General features: G+C 41.2%; 1 protein-coding gene and 1 long non-coding RNA gene across 5 annotated transcripts in view; one reads left to right on the top strand and one right to left on the bottom strand.

Moving 5' to 3' along the window:
• Positions 1-21,646, top strand: part of LOC130911589 (collagen alpha-1(XVIII) chain-like) — a 73,377-nt gene that overhangs the window by 50,379 nt on the left and 1,352 nt on the right. For 3 of the 4 annotated variants that reach the window (XM_057829273.1, XM_057829269.1, XM_057829272.1), the window contains exons 9-40: positions 79-105; positions 194-256; positions 324-407; positions 495-545; positions 811-942; positions 1,062-1,115; positions 1,181-1,225; positions 1,288-1,419; positions 5,109-5,156; positions 5,230-5,256; positions 5,368-5,466; positions 5,575-5,610; positions 5,686-5,769; positions 6,555-6,587; positions 6,670-6,705; positions 6,797-6,856; positions 7,394-7,471; positions 7,571-7,606; positions 7,723-7,776; positions 14,946-15,017; positions 15,098-15,148; positions 15,280-15,310; positions 15,383-15,436; positions 15,513-15,547; positions 15,631-15,756; positions 16,019-16,169; positions 16,246-16,310; positions 16,428-16,556; positions 16,644-16,676; positions 16,741-17,166; positions 17,250-17,447; positions 17,535-17,644. In XM_057829273.1, coding sequence (XP_057685256.1) covers positions 79-105; positions 194-256; positions 324-407; positions 495-545; positions 811-942; positions 1,062-1,115; positions 1,181-1,225; positions 1,288-1,419; positions 5,109-5,156; positions 5,230-5,256; positions 5,368-5,466; positions 5,575-5,610; positions 5,686-5,769; positions 6,555-6,587; positions 6,670-6,705; positions 6,797-6,856; positions 7,394-7,471; positions 7,571-7,606; positions 7,723-7,776; positions 14,946-15,017; positions 15,098-15,148; positions 15,280-15,310; positions 15,383-15,436; positions 15,513-15,547; positions 15,631-15,756; positions 16,019-16,169; positions 16,246-16,310; positions 16,428-16,556; positions 16,644-16,676; positions 16,741-17,166; positions 17,250-17,447; positions 17,535-17,644 — 2,660 coding nt within the window. The remainder of the gene's footprint in view (positions 1-78; positions 106-193; positions 257-323; positions 408-494; positions 546-810; positions 943-1,061; positions 1,116-1,180; positions 1,226-1,287; positions 1,420-5,108; positions 5,157-5,229; positions 5,257-5,367; positions 5,467-5,574; positions 5,611-5,685; positions 5,770-6,554; positions 6,588-6,669; positions 6,706-6,796; positions 6,857-7,393; positions 7,472-7,570; positions 7,607-7,722; positions 7,777-14,945; positions 15,018-15,097; positions 15,149-15,279; positions 15,311-15,382; positions 15,437-15,512; positions 15,548-15,630; positions 15,757-16,018; positions 16,170-16,245; positions 16,311-16,427; positions 16,557-16,643; positions 16,677-16,740; positions 17,167-17,249; positions 17,448-17,534; positions 17,645-21,646) is intronic. The other variant, XM_057829270.1, reaches the window with a different exon arrangement.
• LOC130911660 (uncharacterized) lies at positions 32-9,422 on the bottom strand. The gene is made up of 3 exons (XR_009062373.1): positions 9,115-9,422; positions 1,000-1,095; positions 32-913 (listed from the first exon to the last, which is right to left on the bottom strand). It is a non-coding gene; the product is annotated as an uncharacterized LOC130911660 (long non-coding RNA).

Raw genomic sequence — 21,646 nt, forward strand, 5'->3', positions numbered from 1 at the left:
GAGTAAATTTGGGAATATGATCAGTTTTTGCATGCATTTTTAAGGACTGCTGCTAATTGTCTGTAAATGATGATTCAGGGAAACCCAGGAGAGGATGGGAAAGCTGTAAGTGTTTTCAATATGTTTTAATTAAAGGAAGAGTGTGCACATTGACATTGACATGTTACATTGTGCATTTTGTGTCTTTTTTTAGGGTCCTCCAGGGCCGCAAGGTTTTCCAGGAACTCCTGGAAATCCTGGTGCTCGAGGACAAAAGGTTAAATGGTTGAAATTTGGAATTTTTCTTCATTGCAACCTTTGACTTTATGACCTCTGAACTACAGGGTGAGCGAGGCGAAGGATTACCTGGACCCAGAGGTCCTCCAGGGCTTCCTGGACCTCCTGGACCAGGAACTGGAAATCGACCGGTATGTCGACACCTTATAGAACACTATTTTAAAGGTTTACAATTTTGTTTTTTCATTTCGAATGTATCGTATTGTGTTCTATCACAGACTTTTGTAGACATGGAGGGCTCAGGATACTCCGATTGGGAGAAAATCCAGGTATGCAGAAGCTTTGTCCACCTCAGAGTTCACTCACACATACTGTATGCTTAACACCTAAAAAACAGGTTTTGGAGACTAATGTCTGTGTTATGAAGGAGTAGAGGTGTGCCACTTCATATTGCAATTATGGTAGTCATGCGTAGAGACAGTGGCAATGTCACCAAGGCTCAGCACAATAGAATTGGCACGATGTGTGAGTGTTCCCTAATTTGCAGGATGTAAGAAGGAATTTGGAAATAATCATTTGTCATTTGTTTTTCAGGGTCCTCCAGGCCCCCCAGGCCCCCCAGGTCCACCTGGAGTCCCTGGTACATCAGTTGCACTCGGAGATAATGGACCAGTTGCCTTTGGGCCTCCTGGACCACCTGGAAGACACGGAATTCCGGGTGTAACAGTCCGTATACACTTGTACTTTGCTTTGAAAACTCATTCAGTATCACTCCTGACTTACCTGGCAAGGTGATAATGTTGACCTCCACTTTGACCAGCCATTGATTCCATGTGCTGTTTCAGGGTCCTCCTGGGCCTCCTGGTCGACCAGGTCAACCTGGACTCAGAGGAGAAAAGGTGGGGTTGAAATAGCAGGAATGTGGTCATTTTATGTATTGTAATATGCCAAATTGTCTTTAAAGGGGGACTGTGGTGAGCTGAACTCGCAGGGAGGAAGTGGAGAAAAGGTGTGTTACGAGAAGGATAAATGAACTTTGCAGGATTTGAGTGAAACTTCTTATTATCACAGGGTTCTCGTGGTGAACCTGGACTGCCGGGAAGTCCAGGACAGACTGGCCTCGCCGGGCTTCCCGGGCCTATGGGCCCTGCTGGACCTCCAGGACGACCAGGGCCACCTGGGCCATCTTACCCCTTTAACTTTGTGAGTGTACAGTCAACGTTCTCACTTTGTAACAAACCTTTTTTTGTAGCGGTAGTCCCTGGGTTACGACGTAACCGACTTACGTGATTTCGACTTTACGACACAAGAGTCTCGAAGCCATTCTGTCTCCAGTCCCTGGGTTACGATGTAAACGACTTAAGTAATTTGGACTTAACGACGCCAGAGTCTTGACCGCCATTCTGTTTTCTGTTGTTTTATTTATTTATTTATTTATTTATTTTTTTCTATCGTACCAAGTTCTTGCCATGTCAGGATTCCCTCCTCCCGCCCAGCGGTGTCGCAAACAAAAAAACAAAACAAAACAAAACAAAAAAAAAAGATTCCAGCGAGGTCGATTGTTATTTTTCAAAACATTAGCAAATCGGAGTATAAGTATAATGTCAAGTTAAAATAAATTTTAAAAATAATTTAAAAAATAACTGAAATATTCAAAACAAAATCAAAACAAATGCAGTCCTTTAGGTAAGCCTAAAACCACAGCCACAGCTCAACATTATTACCATCAGAACAAAAATAATTGAATTATTTTCCACAAAAAGTATGTGTGTATGACTCGTATCATGTTTACTTTATACACCAAACTCTCTCTTTCTCAACACAGACAGTTGCCAGAGAGAGAAAAACACGTTTTACCACCGCTAGACACACTAAACACGCTGGACTTAACTCTCATAGCTGGTGGGAAATGTTCATGACAGTGTCCACTAACCATTAATTTTGTATAAATGCCAAATCATATTGGATGTATTGCCTCCTCCTTAGGCACCCTCCGCAAAGATGTTTTACATGTCGGTTGGCCCTCCTCCTCTAAGCTGTGACTGTCTGTAACTTTTCTTTAGCGGAAGTATTGCCATACCAGTGATTTCGTTTTCTTCGAGGGGAGAAAAAGTTCAGGAGTTTCACCCCCTCCAGCCATCATGAAGCACAGCTGACTCACTGACGCTGAGCAACAAACAATGGGGGAAGGGTTGAACCTTGCAGCTGCAAGCGAGGGATTTCTTTACGCATTTTGGGACATAAAAAATAGCTATTACATTGGGGACGGTATCAGGGAAAATTTTTGCGGTTTTAAAACCGTGACGTTTTCATACTACGGTATACCTTGAAACTGATAATCGGCACATGTCTACTCACAGTATCTTATTTTTTACTTTATCCTATAAATATGACGTAAAATAATACATGTGTTCGGACAGGTATTTTGTATTTAGGGGTAGTTAAAGGGTTAATTCCGACTAACGCATAAATTCGAATTCATTGCCAGCCTAGGAACCGAACTCGTTCGTAACCCGGGAACTACTTGTATTAACTACTGTTGCACAATTTGAATTACAGTATTTAAAATTGCATTTCTGCAGATATTTAAGTATATCTTTTCATGGGACAACACTGACAAAATGACACTTTGACACAATGAAAAGTAGTCTGTGTGCAGCTTATATAATAGAGTTAATTTATTTTCCCCTCAAAATATAGCCATTAATATCTAAACCCCTGACAACAAAAGTGAGTACATCCCTTAGTGAAAGTTGTCAGTATTAACATACTACATTTCAACTGTCAATATTTTGTGTGGCCACCACTATTATCCAGAACTGCCTTTACTCTCCTGGGCATGGAGTTGACAGGAGCTGCACAGGTTGCCACTGGAATGCTCTTCCACTCCTCCATGACGACATTGCGGAGCTGCCGGATATTTGAGACTTTGCGCACCTCCATCTTCCGCTTGAAGATCCCCCAAAGATGCTCTATTGCAGATGTGTCCAAAGTGCGGCCCGGGGGCCAGATGGGGCCCGTGGTCAAATTTCATCCGGTCCCCAGCCTCTGTCATAAGATCAATAACGTCTGGCCCGCACACAGACTTAATAAATTGTTCAGCAGTACTGCTACCAGCATATGAAGTAGCTTACACACTAAATGCTGCTCCTCATTTACCCACTAAAAGGCAGCAGCACTCTAAGCAACATTACCCCGTGTGACCCTTGACTTCCAATTTTCTAAAATAAAAATAAAAGAGACAGTAGCTGTTTTTAAAGAGTTCAGTGTGAGGCGATGTTACCAAACAAGACATGCCGACCTGTACGAAAAGATTACAGGGAAGATACGCAGCGAGAAATTGAAGCAACTTGAAGCTAGTTTAATTTCACAGCAGCAGTATTTCGCAAGAGCCCGAGAGTCAAAAGAGAACGCCATAAAGGCTAGTTGCAAGATTGTTGAAATTATCAATTAAGAAAAAATAATGAAGCAAATGTGACACACAGAATGGCTTGCTAAAATTTGCTTATATTGTTCTACGTAAAGGACATCAGCCAAGGTCGGACCCCCACATTTTTACCACACCAAATCTGGCCCCCTTTGCAAAAAGTTTGGACACCCCTGCTCTATTGGGTTGAAGTCTGGAGACATGCTTGGCCAGTCCATCACCTTTACCCTCAGCCTCTTCAGTAAAGCAGTGGTCATCTTGGAGGTGTGTCTGGGGTCATTGCCATCCTGGAACACTGCCCTGCGACCCAGTTTCTGGAGGGAGAGGATCATGCTCTGCTGCAGTATTTCACAGTACATGTTGGAGTTCATGTTTCCCAAAATGGAATGTAACTCTCCAACACCTGCAGCACTCATGCAGCCCCAGACCATGACATTCCCACCACCATGCTTGACTGTAGGCATGACACGCTTATCTTTATACTCCTCACCTGGTCACCGCCACACATGCTTGAGACCATCGGAACCAAACAAATTAATCTTCGTCTCATCAAACCATAGAACATGGTTCCAGTAATCCATGTGCTTTGTTGACATGTCTTCAGCAAACTGTTTGCGGGCTTTCTTGTGTACCGTCTTCAGAAGAGGCTTCCTCCTGGGGTGACAGCCATGCACACCAATTTGATGTAGAGTGCTGTGTATGGTCTGAGCACTAACAGGCTGACACCCCACCTCTTCAATCTCTGCAGCAATGCTGACAGCACTCCTGCGACGATCTTTCAAAGAAAGCATTTGGATGTGACGCTCAGCACGTGCGCTCAGCTTCTTTGGATGACCAACCCGAGGCCTGCTCTGAGTGGACACTGCTCTTTTAAAACGCTGGATGATCTTAGCCACTGTGCTGCAGCTCAATTTCAGGGTGTTGGCAATCTTCTTGTAGCGCAACAATACTTTACAAGTCTTTTAAGATCCTCAGAGAGTTGTTTGCCATGTGGTGCCATGTTGGAACTTTCAGTGACCAGTATGTGTGAGAGCTGCACTACAAATTTGAACACACCAGCTCCCTATGCACACCTGGACCTAGTAATACGAGTCACATGACATTTTGGAGGGAAAATGACAAGCAGTACTCAATTTGGACATTTAGGGATGTAGTTCCTAAGGGGTGTACTCACTTTTGTTGCCAGGAGTTTAGATATGAATGGCTATATTTTGAGTTATTTTGAGGAGAAAATAAATTAACTGTATTTTATAAGCTGCACACAAACTACTTTTCATTGTGTCAAAGTGTCATTTTGTCAGTGTTGTCCCATGAAAAGATATACTTAAATATCTGCAGAAATGCGAGGGGTGTACTCAGTTTTGTGATACACATCATACACTGTATATACATGGATATATTTCTTTTTAATATGTGACCAATAAGCATAGTTGTCCACTTAAAAAGGTATTTGATCCACTTATAGAATGATCGGGATGGCTTTGAAACAAATGGTGGCTTGCCAGGACCTCAGGTATGTGGCGTTCTTTAGCTTTAAGTCACTTCTCTCAAAAACCCCGCCTATGAAATATTGTCCTGTCTTCTAGGGTCCTCCAGGTATTGCAGGTCTGCCGGTAAGTCCTTTTGTAATCTCACATTTGATCTCAATCTAATGATAAAATTGCTTCATGAATTTTCTCAATGAGTTCTACAATTCCATCTTCAATCATCTGCTTGATTTCTAGGGCCGACCAGGCTTACCCGGAACTGATGGCGACAAAGGAGCAGAGGGACCAAGAGGTCCATCTGGCATTCCAGGTCTGGATGGCTTTCCTGGACTGGCTGTACGTTGGCTGACAAATGATTTTTGTTATTATTATTCTTCGTCCAGATTCTTTAGTACATGTAAGTAAAATCCTCCAATTATTGTGCATTTCTTTGTTTCGATTCAGGGACAGAAAGGAGATAGAGGGGAGAAGGGTGAACAAGTAAGGTGTCAAAAGACAACATTAAAAAGGATAACGCAGAAATAAAAATATGCTGTATGTTGATTCATATTTCAGGGCCTACCAGGGCGTGACGGAGGGCAGCCCGGACCACCAGGGCCTCCGGGACCTCCAGGGCGGATCATTTATCCGAATGGTGATGTGAGTCAGTGTTCAAAGTTGAATTGTCTGACAATGATTTGTCAAGTCGATCTATGACACTGTGGTCAATAGACGTCAATGTCTGCCAATTACCGTATTGGCCCGAATATAAGACGGCCCTGATTATAAGACGACCCCCTCAAACTCAAGTTTGAAAAAAGACTTTTTGAACACCAAATTAATTTTCATACAGAAAATAATTACAGTACATCTGAAACAAATGATTATAATAATATATTTGAAAGAAAAAGCATGTTATTTTGCCTCATTCAAATCTTAATATCTGAACATTTAAATATGTAAACTAAAGTGCAATCACATTCGTAAATGAATGGCTTCTGGTTTTTGAAATGTAAATAAACCAATCTATTGTGATAAAACAACAAAATTGCAATAACTGCATTAAACATCAAAGTGAAGTCTAACTGTAACTGTAGTCTTTAAAAAAAAATCTGAATAAGGAAAAACATTGCAAAAAAAAATAAATAATGCAAATTGGTTAAACTTGAGAGTAGCTGAGATCTGTCATGACAGAACATCGCTTCAATGATATCTGGCGCCATCTAGCGTTGTGAATGGGTATAACGTCTAGAAAGCGAATATAAGACGACGCCCACTTTTTCAGTCTTATTTCAATGCAAAAAACATCGTCTTATATTCGGGCCAATACGGTAGTTAACACTCAAATACAGTACCAACTACAATCCCATACTAACCAACACACCTTTGTCTGATTGTGTATTCACCTTCACTCACTAACCCAACTACTGTATGTCTTGCTGTAGTATGACAACCATTATTGGACTGAAGGGTTGCAGGTGAGTGGATGCAGTCGTTGTCTGAGAAACAACGTCGCACTCAACGTGTATTCACACCTTTTTCTTTCCTTGTCTCCGCCAGAGGGGAGCTGGAATTCCAGGCCAAGCTGGATTTCCCGTAAGTAACCAGGGAAATTCTACAGAATTCTTGCAGATGTAAGGAAAGAGATATAGTAAGTTTGTATCTCATGTTTTGTGATGTATTTTAGGGGCCTATAGGACCAAAGGGGGAAAAAGGGGAAACCGGTCTGCCAGGGTTTGCCCCTAAGGTAAAACAATCCTCTATGAAATAAAAAGTTAACGATACGATAGGTATTCTGGGTCAACTTCAGGGTAAATTTAAAATGCACTAATCTTTTCAAGTGAGCTAAATTTGTTCTTTTTAAACTCTGAATGCGGAATGTTTTTTTGTTTTGTTTTTTGTTTTTTTTTTATAACATTTTGCTGTTCTTTAACAAAGATCTTCTGTTAAGTGTGTTGAAGCGCTGTCTTGGTCTCATGATGTGAAGGGCATGATGAAGATGGATGTTTGAATACCATTTATAATGGAATAAGGATATGTATTGCTCCAGACTAGCCCAAACAGCTTGTTTAGAATTAGGAAATTCACTCCATTTTGGAGAATCACAAGTTGTGAAAAAAAAAAAATCAACGCTGCATTTTCGGACTTGGGCATTCAGATTTAAAGAAAGTCTAATAAGGTTCGCGTCTCAAGGTTTTAGTGCATTTAGGTTCATCCTGTACTGTCTCTCCAAACCCCTGCATCCGAAAATGCAAAAATCCTTTTGCAAAAATGTGTTATTCAGGGTCAAAAAGGAGAGCCGGGTGTCATTATGGGTCCAGATGGGCAACCGCGGTACCTCGGAGGCCTGACAGGGAGACCGGTCGGTATAAAAACTGTGATTTTTTTTTTTTTTTTTTTTTTTTACATTTAACACCAAATTTACATAATTATGTAAATATCACTGTGTGTTTGTTTGCAGGGAGATATAGGACCTCCGGGCCCAGTTGGACCTCCAGTATGTTAAGACATAAACATACAAACTAAGTGAACACATTGCCTAATGCTAATGGCTTAGCATTCATGCAGTGTTTTTGAGTTACATAAACCTGAACAATCTTTTTTTTGTAACAGGGCTCTTATGGTCCTCAAGGTCAAAAGGGAGAAATTGGACTTCCAGGTAGACCAGTGAGTAGCTTTTCTGATTTTTATTACTGTTTTTAAAATCATCATAAAAATACAATGATTCACTAAATATCTTTTCATTCTGTTATAAGATTGGACACTTTGCTACAGTTTAAGTAATCGTGAATTATCCAAATCAACTGTCCCTTCAGAATAACAGTAACACAAAGCAAGGTCGTAGGTTTGGTCTCAACATTGGTAGGGACGATATAACAGCATAACCTGCATGTACACTTTTTGACGGTACTTTAATGAGACCAAACAAATTGGGTGAACGGGGGTCAGGGCTACATCTCTCACGAATATGAACCTAATTAATTTAAAGGCTAAATGATCAATGCAAAATAAATTTGTATTGACTTATACTAAATTTCATAGGTATTGGCAGTGTTTCCCACTAATGAACGAGACCGGCCCGCCACAGTCTCGTTTGCCCCCCCGCCAAAAAAAAAAAAAAAAAAAAAAAAAAAAAAGATAATAATCAGATGTGTCAGTCAGCCGATTGCATAGCTGAAGCCCACTCCACTCTACTACCCGCGCGAGCGAGAGCGCGCGCAGGTAGTAGAGTAGCATTTTAGAGTAGTATTTTTTTAATTTATTTATTTATTTTAAGGCCGCTTCAAACTAGCGGCAGCCGAGTGGGAGGAGTTCAGTGGACACCTATTCATTGTGTATAGACCCTACTCACCTACGTCACAAAATGGGCGTGTCGCTGTTTCCGGCCGCCATTTTGTACCTCTTTTTCAGACCTATTCTCATTGTTTTCAATTAGTCGAGCAAGTTATAGAGCAATTCATGGAAGCCCCGGTGTTATCTGACGCTTTAAACTCATTGGATCCGTTGCATAAAAGGTGTTACGTGGAAAAGCTTCAGTTTATCCATTCGCCAGATCCGTATTTGATGCCAAAATCAATGTTTTTCGACCCGCTGGCTTCGCCTGACATCTGATATCCTGATATTTACAACTATCTTGTCCACACAAAATCGGCCTATTCTCACGAAAGTTTGAAAAACTTTAAGAGCTTGGAGGCTTATAAATGCTACGTTGCTGGTTGGGTGAAACAGGTCCTCGTACACGAAAATTCGGCAGGAATCTTGTGCTCGGAAGGTGAGTTACGAAATTTTCAATTCAAAATCTTTTGTTCTTGCTAACATCCACTGTCAAGTCTAATGTATTTCATGTCATTTGTCAATGGAGCTTGGGCTTTTAATGTTTATATGGTTTAGCGATAGCACTCTGACTACATACATACGTGTATGTTGTCGGCGATTAGCCTAGCAATGATCTTAATTGTGGTTGTCAGCCCAAAACCCTCTAAATATATATTAAATGCATCTTACCAGATATAAAATTACTACTACATAATCTGCGGTAGTCGTTTGGAGCCCAGTTTTCTCGTCGAATTGCAGCAGTCAATGTCGGTCTCCTCTTCGGGTCTCTCGGAATACGGTAAAAATTCAAGTCTCTCCGTCTATCTTCTCTGTTTTTGCAACTGACCGCCACACACGACTTCACCGTTTTGATTATTAATGTTAACGAGCAGAAAAACACGCCATAATAGGAGGAATTTACGAAGCGCTAATGCATTAACATGACTAGTATCCGGACATCATGGCGCGGGGGCGTGGCTGTGACGTCACGTGAGTAGGGTCTATTGTAGCGTAATGTTCGTAACTATGCAGCCCCCTCCTTAAGAGACGAATGGGAGAACGAGCGAGATAGCGAGAGATAGCGATCGCATGTCGTAGCAGCCCGCTGTTATTTTGTTATTGTTTTTCTTTATTATTGTTACCACAATCAAGTGGGTAAGCAAATACAGACTTCTCTCCTTCTTCCCCATATCCGGGGCATTACAATAGTTTGGATCGGACTTTTCGGCGAAAGTGAGCTATGGACGGCCGTCTTGGACTGAAAGCAAACTTTGATTGAACTTGCGCGGAGAGGCGGGGCCCACAATAAAGCCTTGCTCTATTTTCAGAGCTTTGGTCACAGTAAAATATTTATTAGTTCAAGCAGAGTAAAATGATACCTATTCACGGTACAAGAACGTCGTTTCCGTGTCCATCGATTGGTAAGAAAAGGCTGTTTGTACGAGTGACGTGTGGGCGCTCCCGTCAGGGGGGACATTTCGCGTGGAGTGGCTATTTTTCGGCACAACACCGGCGCGCCAACTTCAGACAATTACGGCTGACGAAACTTTGATAAATGCCCCCCCCCCCCCAAATTTCGCGAGCTCTGGGACACTCGAAAAATGACTCTCATACCTCTCCTTGCTAAGTTAATGGTACCTCGATGTGCGTTTGTGTGGAAATTTAGTTCACGAACAACGGGGAAAAAACTATTCACCTAGTCACCAAATCAAGTAAAACTATACACGGCTATTAGAATTCCCCCAGTCCTGTAAATGGGTCAGTTGACAGAAGGATTGTTATTGTTGTGGTAATGTAGTACTTATGAGGGTCAAATAAAAAGGAAAAAGGAGGACTACGCCGGCGGTCTGAAACCCGCGGCTCTCGGGCTGCATGAGGCTCTTTAGCGCTGCTTCGGAGCCTTTTTTTCTTTTCTTTTCTTTTTAATGGAAAAAGATGGGGGAGGGAAATATTTTTTGTTTTAATATGATTTCTAGGAGGACAAACATGACACAAACATTCTTTCAATTCATTAATATTGTAATGAAGTTAAACTTGTGGTGGCATTGTACAACAGAGTAGTCACGTGGTGTGCTATAGGATCCACTGCAGAGAAAATAAACATTTAATCATGAAGGCTAATTATGTATTTCTAGCCAACTTAGTCATTTCTATAGTAGGGTAATATAGCTAGTATCGATAATTATAAGGCTTGTACAAGGCTTTTAATTTTTTGCTGCTCCAGACATACTGTATCAGTTTTTTTTTTTTTTTGGGGGGGGGGGGGGGGGTCAAATATGGCTCTTTCAACAGTTTGGGTTGCCAACCCTGAGTCACTACGAGATGTAAGTCGTACTATTGCTACGAGAAAAAAAGTCGCATTATTACATTGGATAACGTAGCTGTAATCAGCTACGCATTTTACGTACATGTACCGTAGCTGAGAGCTATAACATTAGCCTAGCTAATGTAATATTTCAAATATATCTTTGTTATGGTTCTTCTTGGGGGGAAAAAATAATGAAAAAAAAAAAAAATTCGCCATTGCACAACATGGTGAGGCTGTCCAACTCTGATGCAGCCCACCACCACAGTTTCAAAAAATCCTATGGGAAACACTGGTATTGGTTCAGGTGATACACCATTTGATTCAAATCTTTGCTTTAAAAAACTATTAAAGACAGATTTTGAAAGCTTCCAGAATAAATGTGTGGATTTTATTAGCAAATTTAAATTGCAATATTTGAACATAAATTATATTAACATACACAATAAAATTGTTCACAATCTCTTAACTATCCAAGAATGCAAAAAAATAAATAAACATTTCTCTTTAGACCACTCAACATTGTCTAAATAAAGATATTAAATGTAACTGCAAAAACTTATTAGTCAGGGAATAACAAATATAAATAAAAAAGGAGCCTTCTTACATGTAAAACCCAACTGCTTTTGTCAACAAGCACAGCCAAACCCAACAAAAAATGAACGCTCCTTTGGGCTGCTTTAAGACCACATAAGTAAAATATACTAGTAAATAAAAATTAAGGTGAAGGGGGTAAACACTACATTTCTCACAGTTTAATTAATGTTATAGATGAAAACACATACAGGAGGATACTTCTCTCTAAGCAGCTTCCTATTTGAGTTTTGCAGGTTAGCAAATTCACACAATTTAATGTTATTCTAACTCTAATGCAGGTTCAACTTTCAGTAAAAAAAAAACAAACAAAAAAAACAATTGTGGTGTGTTCCCCACCTCAACAACACTGACGACTTTTTACATTACTTAGAGTGGATGCTGCCGGCCGGAAAAAAAAAAATCTAATATCCTTTCTCTTCTAAGAGGGCGAAGGAGGCGGCATGTTGTCGACATGTTGTATTTCTGTCGGGGCTTTTAGTGCGTGTGTGTAGTGGGGGGGGGGGGGGGGGGTGTCAAGTCATAAGCCAGTGAAATGTGTGTTTGGGGGGGGGAAATGTACTGGCACATTCAGCAAGTTAAAAGGAGGAAAAGGAAAGTCTGAACATAATGAAAATAATTCACTTAATAATGGTATGATAATGGTCAATTCTATCCTTACAACATATATGGGTAATTTGGATTGTCTTCCCATAACTGAAGTCATTATGTATTGCAAATAATGTTGCTTTAAAGTTGGTAGGGACAATTTGAGCATTTTCACTCTTTTAAACTGGAAGGACTGGACGTGAATGCTCATCTTTCAGTGCCATCGACGACGCTAGACGTCCAAACAATTTTTACCGGTAGCGATCTTTCACGGCCAGCCCATAGGCGGAGTTTGACTTTTGGGGCGGGGGGGGGGGGGGCACAACATGTTGATGACCCCAAAATGCAGTGTCAGCAATAAAATTAACTTACAAGAATATTTATAATAATAAGTTGAAAATGAGCGTTTTTTTTTGTTTCCCATCATTCTTGAGGGGAATTCTAAATCAGGCTGCTGGCAGGACAGCTACTGTATACTTTTCAGCAAGATCATCATCCATTGAATATGGTACGCCCGCCGGTGTCGTGCCAATGTAGGTACCTCAGTCAAAAATGGTATCCCCTAGGCGGAGCCATATGGTGGTAGATTTGTGTCTTTCTTATTCGATCAAAAAAAAAAAAGTTGCTTCAATCAAAAAAAATTTGCTTCAATCAAAATATATATTTTCAATTAGAAAAAAAGTCACTTCAATAAAAAAAAATGTGTTTGAATTAAAAAAATACATTTGAAATTCAAAAAAATGCATTTGAAAGCTATTTTTAATCGAATGTTTTTTTTTAATTTTTAAAAATTTTTCTTTATTGAAGTCCTTTTTTTTTTTAATTGAAGAAACCTTTTTTGATTGAAGTAATGTTGTTTTGTGTTTGGGCCATATTGTGGGTAAGGCATTTGTGTCTAAATCATTCAATCCACCAAAAAGTTGCTTCAATCATGTAAAAATATTTTCAATCAAAGAAAAATATAATTTATTTTAAAAAAATTGCCCTCCCCATTAAATTTTATTTATTATTTTTTGGGAAATGATATGCAAATCAAATTACCGTCTAAGGTGCTAGTCACATGATCTGTTCGAAAAATAATTTTGATCCATTAGAAAAATATCTTTTTTTTGTTCATTTCATTCTTTTTTGTTGTTTGTTTTCTTGCTTTACAACTTTTATATATTATAGAAAAGTCAATTACATGCAATGGCACTTTTCGGCCACCGGGGGGGGGATCTGGCTCCCATGCCTCCCCCTTAAACTCCGCTTATGGGCCAGCCTCTCGCAGTCAAAAATTAATTGACAATCAGTGAAATGAGTACAAGTTGAATATCACATCTGTTCCATGAAATTAATATACAGTGCCTTGCAAAAGTATTCGGCCCCCTTGAACCTTTCAACCTTTCGCCACATTTCAGGCTTCAAACATAAAGATATAAAATTTTAATTTTTTGTCAAGAATCAACAACAAGTGGGACACAATCGTGAAGTGGAACAAAATTTATTGGATAATTTAAACTTTTTTAACAAATAAAAAACTGAAAAGTGGGGCGTGCAATATTATTCGGCCCCCTTGCGTTAATACTTTGTAGCGCCACCTTTTGCTCCAATTACAGCTGCAAGTCGCTTGGAGTATGTTTCTATCAGTTTTGCACATCGAGAGACTGACATTCTTGCCCATTCTTCCTTGCAAAATAGCTCGAGCTCAGTGAGGTTGGATGGAGAGTGTTTGTGAACAGCAGTCTTCAGCTCTTTCCACAGATTCTCGATTGGATTCAGGTCTGGACTTTGACTTGGCCATTCTAACAGCTGGATACGTTTATTTTTGAACCATTCCATTGTAGATTTGGCTTTATGTTTTGGATCATTGTCCTGTTGGAAGATAAATCTCCGTCCCAGTCTCAGGTCTTGTGCAGATACCAACAGGTTTTCTTCCAGAATGTTCCTGTATTTGGCTGCATCCATCTTCCCGTCAATTTTAACCATCTTCCCTGTCCCTGCTGAAGAAAAGCAGGTCCAAACCATGATGCTGCCACCACCATGTTTGACAGTGGGGATGGTGTGTTCAGGGTGATGAGCTGTGTTGCTTTTACGCCAAACATATTGTTTTGCATTGTGGCCAAAAAGTTCAATTTTGGATTCATCTGACCAGAGCACCTTCTTCCACATGTTTGGTGTGTCTCCCAGGTGGCTTGTGGCAAACTTTAAACGAGACTTTTTATGGATATCTTTGAGAAATGGCTTTCTTCTTGCCACTCTTCCATAAAGGCCAGATTTGTGCAGTGTACGACTGATTGTTGTCCTATGGACAGACTCTCCCACCTCAGCTGTAGATCTCTGCAGTTCATCCAGAGTGATCATGGGCTTCTTGGCTGCATCTCTGATCAGTTTTCTCCTTGTTTGAGAAGAAAGTTTGGAAGGACGGCCGGGTCTTGGTAGATTTGCAGTGGTCTGATGCTCCTTCCATTTCAATATGATGGCTTGCACAGTGCTCCTTGAGATCTTTAAAGCTTGGGAAATCTTTTTGTATCCAAATCCGGCTTTAAACTTCTCCACAACAGTATCTCGGACCTGCCTGGTGTGTTCCTTGGTTTTCATAATGCTCTCTGCACTTTAAACAGAACCCTGAGACTATCACAGAGCAGGTGCATTTATACGGAGACTTGATTACACACAGGTGGATTCTATTTATCATCATCGGTCATTTAGGACAACACTGGATCATTCAGAGATCCTCACTGAACTTCTGGAGTGAGTTTGCTGCACTGAAAGTAAAGGGGCCGAATAATATTGCACGCCCCACTTTTCAGTTTTTTATTTGTTAAAAAAGTTTAAATTATCCAATAAATGTTGTTCCACTTCACGATTGTATCCCACTTGTTGTTGATTCTTGACAAAAAAAATTCAATTTTAAATCTTTATGTTTGAAGCCTGAAATGTGGCGAAAGGTTGCAAGATTCAAGGGGGCCGAATACTTTTGCAAGGCACTGTAAATAAGAATGTGAAATACTGTACATATCAGAGTCAGAGTGGAATGCATTTTCATTTGTAGGGTCGACCAGGACTGAATGGTATCCAGGGACAAAAAGGAGAGCCAGGTGGCGGTTCTGGATCCACATACTACGTGAGTATATGCTCACAAGGTGATTGAGGAGAAGTAAAACTGTCAACTTCAGTAGCTACACCAACCACATTTTGATACAGGGTCCCCCAGGTCCACCAGGCCCACCTGGACCTCCTGGACCACCATTTAGCGTGAGTCCAGTTGTAAAATTTTGTTGAAGTTGAGCATTCTTCAGTCAAGACTGCAAAGTTATTGCAATGCAGCATATTGAAATGAAAACATTCAAATCCTCCTTAAATGCTATCCTTCTATGTCATTCTAGGGATATGATGCTTATTCCAGGTATAATCAAGGTGAGTGCAGGGCATAATAGGTTGTTGCCTGAAAAAAATTGTTTGTCTCAATATGTAATCATTCTTTTGTAGCTTCTAAAGGAGAGAAAGGTGACCCTGGAACACCAGGCCTACCTGGCCTGTCAGGTATTGCAGCACCCAATAGATTTCCATGTTTTCATTATGTAACACCACAAATAAGATTAGCATCTTTTTTACTTAGGTGTTGGGTCAGACTTTGACATTTATGCCTTTAAGGTAAGGAAAACTCTCCTGGTGACTGCTTTGAAGTTTAATGGGCCACATCAACAATGGAAGTGTCACTGTGATTCTGTCTCCAGAATGAGTTGAGGGGTGAAACGGGAGAACAGGGCTTGAAAGGAGAGAAAGGAGAACCAGGTGGGGGATATTATGACTCACGAAGCAGAGGAAGTGGAGTTGGCGTGCCGGGACTTCCTGGACCTCCCGTGAGATCCTATTGTTGTGGTTTTAATTGCGTCTTCTAAATTAGGAACAAAGCTCTTAGCTTGCATGTGCATTAAAATACCCACTGTTGATCAATAAGATGAAATATTTTAGGATGTTAACACAGAAAAGAGGAATGCAGCTTCCTAATAATCCTTTCAGGTCATTGTTATGACAGCAAAACTGTAACTTCATTTGCATTTCTACAGTACACATAAGATCCGTTTTACCATCATTGTTGTCGTTGTTGCGTTGTCCCATTAGGGCCCCAGAGGGGATTCCATTACTGGCCCACCAGGTCCCCAAGGCCCACCTGGTCCACCAGGAAGAGGCTATGATGGTCAACCTGGACCACCAGGGCCACCTGGACCCCCTGGTATCCCTTCCTTCCCTGGGCCTCACAGGGGCACACATAGTAAGTTAGATATGTATTTGTTATTTTTCTTTGATCGGCACACAGATAATTTGACCTGTTTTCTCTTGGAAAACAGCTATCAGTATTCCTGGACCACCAGGGCCACCTGGAGCACCTGGATCCCCAGGACACTCTTCAGGGGTAAGAAAATCAGAAAATTGAACACAACAAATCAAGACAGAAAACTAAAACTATGGAATTCAGCAAATTTGTTCAGTCACAGCGTATCATGATGATAGACTCCAAACCTGCATGCAGGTGACCGTGTTGCAATCCTATGACATCATGACCGCTACTGCTAGAAGACAACCTGAGGGCTCGCTAGTCTACATCATAGACCGGACAGATCTTTACCTAAGAGTTAGGGACGGGGTTCGACAAGTACAGGTAAATAGTTTTTCTCTTTCGAGAAAAAAAACAAAAAAAATCAGCGAAGAGCTTTTTCATAAACTTTGTACCCTTTACCTTTTTCAGCTTGGGGGCTATATTCCATTGCCAAGAGAAGTTGTGAGTGCCCTGCATGTTTTTCATGTAGTTTTTATCCCCCAAATATGATGAACATCATTTACAGGCTAATGAGGTTGCAGCAGTGGAGCCTCCACCAGTCGTTCCATACCGTCCACACCACAACAACGACTCTCACGGACAAGCGGAGAGGCCAGACCAAGTTAATCCGGACCACTATGCCCAACCTGACCGACATCACACGAGCCAGCTCTACCCTCCATACCAAACAAACACTGATGGAAGACACCAAAGCCCACCTGATCCCAGATACCATCCTGACACTAGACATACAGCTCAGCCAGATCCACGATACCCGTCCCCAACAGACCCCAGATACCCTAGTTATACTGACCGGGTGAATTACCCAGATGGTCGTTATCCGGTCCACCCAGCACACGAACACCCACCTTACTACGCTGTCACCCCTCAACGAAGGCCCCCTAGACCTGTGGCCGAAACTCCAGCTCACCGTCACACATCAGGTCCAGGGGTAAGAGAAACTTTTGATCATTAGCTGCAGTTGATCATTTGCATCATGCAAACAGTAACAATGGTGTTTTGGTATTTCTCCAGCTCCACATTATCGCCTTGAACCAACCTCAGACAGGATCCATCCGGGGCATCCGGGGTGCCGACTTCCTGTGCTTCACGCAGGCTCAAAGCATCGGAATGAAGGGAACGTTCCGGGCTTTCTTGTCCTCAAAACTCCAAGATCTCCAAAGCATTGTCCGCAAAGCTGACAGAGAACATATGCCAATGGTCAACCTGAAGGTACAGTAGATCAAACACAAAAAAGTTGCGATAGTGTATGAGTACTATTTTTTTAATTTTAAAAGTTGTTCTTGTATGTTTTGCCAGGATGAGGTTTTATTTGACAACTGGGATTCCATCTTTAATGGTGGCACAATCAAGGAGAATGTCCCTATATACTCCTTTGATGGGAAAGATGTTCTTCGTGATAGCACATGGTAAGTCCAGCCATCATGCAATTTCGCAGTTAACTAGTTTCTTTGATGATAATTAAAGTGCATATGACATGACAAAAAAATCTTAATTAGCATTAGTATTGGAATTAAAAATAATCATATTTTGAGACAATTCAACTATATACAACAATTTGGCAAAGCGCAGATGACGAGAAATGCGCCTTTAAATCTGCCGTTTAGCTCCTCCTATCATTATAGCGCTCTGGCGCCTCCATCTTGATGATGATATCAAAAAATGAGCGATTTCAGTGGATTTCGCATTGAGCCCAATGGAGGAGGAAGTGTTTTTCAGCGATTCTGCTTCAAGTGTGGATTTTTGTAACGATATTGTCAATCCAGAGGAAGTATGTGACATACAGCCCTATGTGTTTGAGTCGTATTTGGAGGAGGAGGAAGATTCAGAACAAGAAAAAGGCGACAGAGACAACCAACACGAGGCTGATGACTGGAGCAGACTGCCAGGGCAACACAAAATGTCATCATTGTTTATATATCTCTACTCCAATATTTTTACGGGATATTCTGTGTATCTGAGTATTTTTTCCCCAATTGTTATATAAATTGTATGGTCATGCCAAATAACAGTCTTGTGCTAAATGGAATATGAAAAATGTTTTTATTCAGTATGACGGAGCTAAATTCCTGCATAATCGTCCAAACTGCTGACTTCTTAATCCTCCCGAACGGTATTTTTTTTTGGCCACCAGAGTTAGTCCGACTTGTCATTTCCCTGCCGGACTCTGGGACGGAGAAAAGTGCGTAAAACAAAACAGGAAGCATGAGAGCTATGCTACATGCTAACCTGAACCGAGCGGCTTTTCCAAGTCTCTTCCTCGCCTTTCTAACACGAAAAATCACACAAAACTACCCCAGCTCATGTTAACCACGGTGGCAGGAGTAATTGCCTTCACCGATTGGCCAGCCATCAGCGAGAAACATTCAGCGGACTATCACTTCTTGTCATTCCCCTGCTGCGGCCCCAGCAAGCAGTCCCGCGGGAGTGCTTGTCGCCGAGGAATGAAAGGGAATGAACGCCGAAAATGGCTCATTCTCGGCAGACAAACCGGCCGACATCAGGTGGCTAGTCACATGCCACGGTCGCCGGCCAATGAAGGCAAGCACACCCTGCTTCACTGGCTGACGACCGGCGGCTTGTCGCATGCCCTGCTTCACTGGCTGACGATTGGCGGCTGGGTGCACGCCATGGTCGCCAGCCAATGAATGCAAGCATGCCCAGCTTCACTGGCCGACGGCAAGCATTGTCACCCACACAATACAAGCCACCTCCTTATTAATACGTGTTCTATGATCCTAGTATTTGACATAATATAAAACACTCACTTCCCCGTCAGTCTAATGGTCCCTCGATATCGACTTGTTTTTCCCCATTCTTCGCGGTGAACAGGATCTTTTGGAGACCCAAAAAGTCTCACACCACTTTCCCTGGTGTAGCAACAAAAGTCTGCAATACATTGGGCTGGCGTCATGCGAAAAATAGACGAATTTATCCGCAAAATCAGCTCAATCCGCAGTCCTTCTCTATACAGTAGTGTGGCTGTATAGTGAAGATGATCTCATTTTCTGATGTCGCATCCGCCTACTTCCTCAACCCTAGACTATGGCTGGAAGGCATTCATTTTTATGGCACGTAATTCAAAAAAATTGAATAAATATTGTTACTCGATTCCTTCCACACACATCCAAGCGGTCCATTTCATTCAGGAGCATAAAATACCGTGTGTAATATCAAATAAACATGCTTTCTTGTGTCATATGCACTTTAAGGAATGTTTGCAATTATTTAACTATCCTGTGTAGGAACATAGGGTAGCTGAAGCCCATCTCAAATTCTAAGATGGTGAAGCAGGTTGCATCCTGGAATTAAATACAGGACTGTGACCCTACAGTTGTGGTCAGACTCTGAGGCTACATTCACACTGTAGTTCAATTCCATTTTTTTTTTTCATGTAGTGTGAACAGTCCAATTCTGTTGGAAATTCTAGAAGTCTTCTAACTGCAGAAGGCCAAGTCCTAATAACATCTGATTAGTGATCATGATGGACTGGCTTGTCTGGTAGTTTATCTTTGCCATCTTGCTAATTATTTAATTAATTAATTAATTATTAATTATTTAATTATTTAGCTTGTTATTTAACAACACTTACTGGATTAACATAAATTCTCAACAAATGGAAAGTTAATGGAGTCCATTCATGAGCTAAGGAGAAAAGTTTATTTACACAAGTTGGGAAAGGCTATTGAAAAAAATTGTCAACAAGTGCAGAAACCAGAAACTCCAACAGTTTAAAATCATTAGTTTATTTATTTATTTATTTTTGACATGCTACCATTTTACCGTTTGTTGAAGGGAGACCAAAATGATCTCCCTCAGATAACTGGCAAAGGGTTGAAATGTTCAATAATCACCAATTTTCATATTTCGTATTAAAGTAGAAATAACTGGTACAACAATGTCGCTGTCTATGGTGAACCATGTTTTTTACATTGCCACGGACTGGAAGAGGGGTCAACCAAGAAAAAAAAAAATGTTGAGAAATTGACACCTTCAAGCCTGAGTCAGTTTCGCAGCTGTCCATACGAGCAAGCCAGATGTCATCTGGAAAAAATATTTTACAGTTAGACCAGACAAAGATGAAGCTGTTTAGCCGCAAAGAAAGCATACAGTGTATTTGGAGGCAACAAAGCAAGGCTTTCAAAATGAAGAACACGAGCAACTGTCCAGCATGGCTGTGATAGCATCACTGTCTGGTATAAGTTCACAGCGAAAAGTCACCTCAAATCGACAACTAGACTGCTGAAACTTGGACACGAAAAGATGTTCTATTTCAGGGGTGCTCATTATTTTTTGCTCCAAGATCTACTTTTCGAGGAGACAACCACCAGCGATCGACATACAGTGGGGCAAATAAGTAGTTAGTCAACCACCAATTGTGCAAGTTTTCCTACTTGAAAAGATTAGAGAGGCCTGTAATTGTCAACATGGGTAAACCTCAACCATGAGAGACAGAATGTGAAAAAAAAAACAGAAAATCACATTGTTTGATTTTTAAAGAATTTATTTTCAAATTAGAGTTGAAAATAAGTATTTGTTCACCTACAAACAAGCAAAATTTCTTGCTGTCAAAGAGGTCTAACTTCTTCTAACGAGGTCTAACGAGGCTCCACTCGTTACCTGTATTAATGGCACCAGTTTTAACTCATTATCGGTATAAAAGACACCTGTCCACAACCCTCAGTCAGTCACACTCCAAACTCCACTATGGCCAAGACCAAAGAGCTGTCGAAGGACACCAGAGACAAAATTGTAGACCTGCACAAGGCTGGGAAGACTGAATCTGCAATAGGCAAAACACTTGGTGTAAAGAAATCAACGGTGGGAACAATTATTAGAAAATGGAAGACATACAAGACCACTGATAATCTCTCTCGATCTGGGCCTCCATGCAAGATCTCACCCTGTGGCGTCAAAATGATAACAAGAACGGTGAGCAAAAATCCCAGAACCACACGGGGGGACCGATTGAATGACCTACAGAGAGCTGGGACCACAGTAACAAAGGCTACGATCAGTAACACAACGTGCCGCCAGGGAATCAAATCCTGCACTGCCAGACGTGTCCCCCTGCTGAAGAAAGTACATGTCCAGGCCCGTCTGCGGTTCGCTAGAGAGCATTTGGATGATCCAAAAGAGGACTGGGAGAATGTGTTACAGTCAGATGAAACCAAAATAGAACTTTTTGGTATAAACACAGGTTCTCGTGTTTGGAGGAGAAAGAATACTGAATTGCATCCGAAGAACACCATACCCACTGTGAAGCATGGGGGTGGAAACATGCTTTGGGGCTGTTTTTCTGCAAAGGGACCAGGACGACTGAATAACATTTTTTTGATGCCACGATCTACCCACACCAGCTTTGCGATCGACATAATCAGCACTCCTGTTCTAATAGGTCAATGATGAAC

This window comes from Corythoichthys intestinalis, chromosome 2 (assembly GCF_030265065.1).
Source record: "Corythoichthys intestinalis isolate RoL2023-P3 chromosome 2, ASM3026506v1, whole genome shotgun sequence".
In the NCBI taxonomy this organism is placed as follows: Eukaryota; Metazoa; Chordata; class Actinopteri; order Syngnathiformes; family Syngnathidae; genus Corythoichthys; species Corythoichthys intestinalis.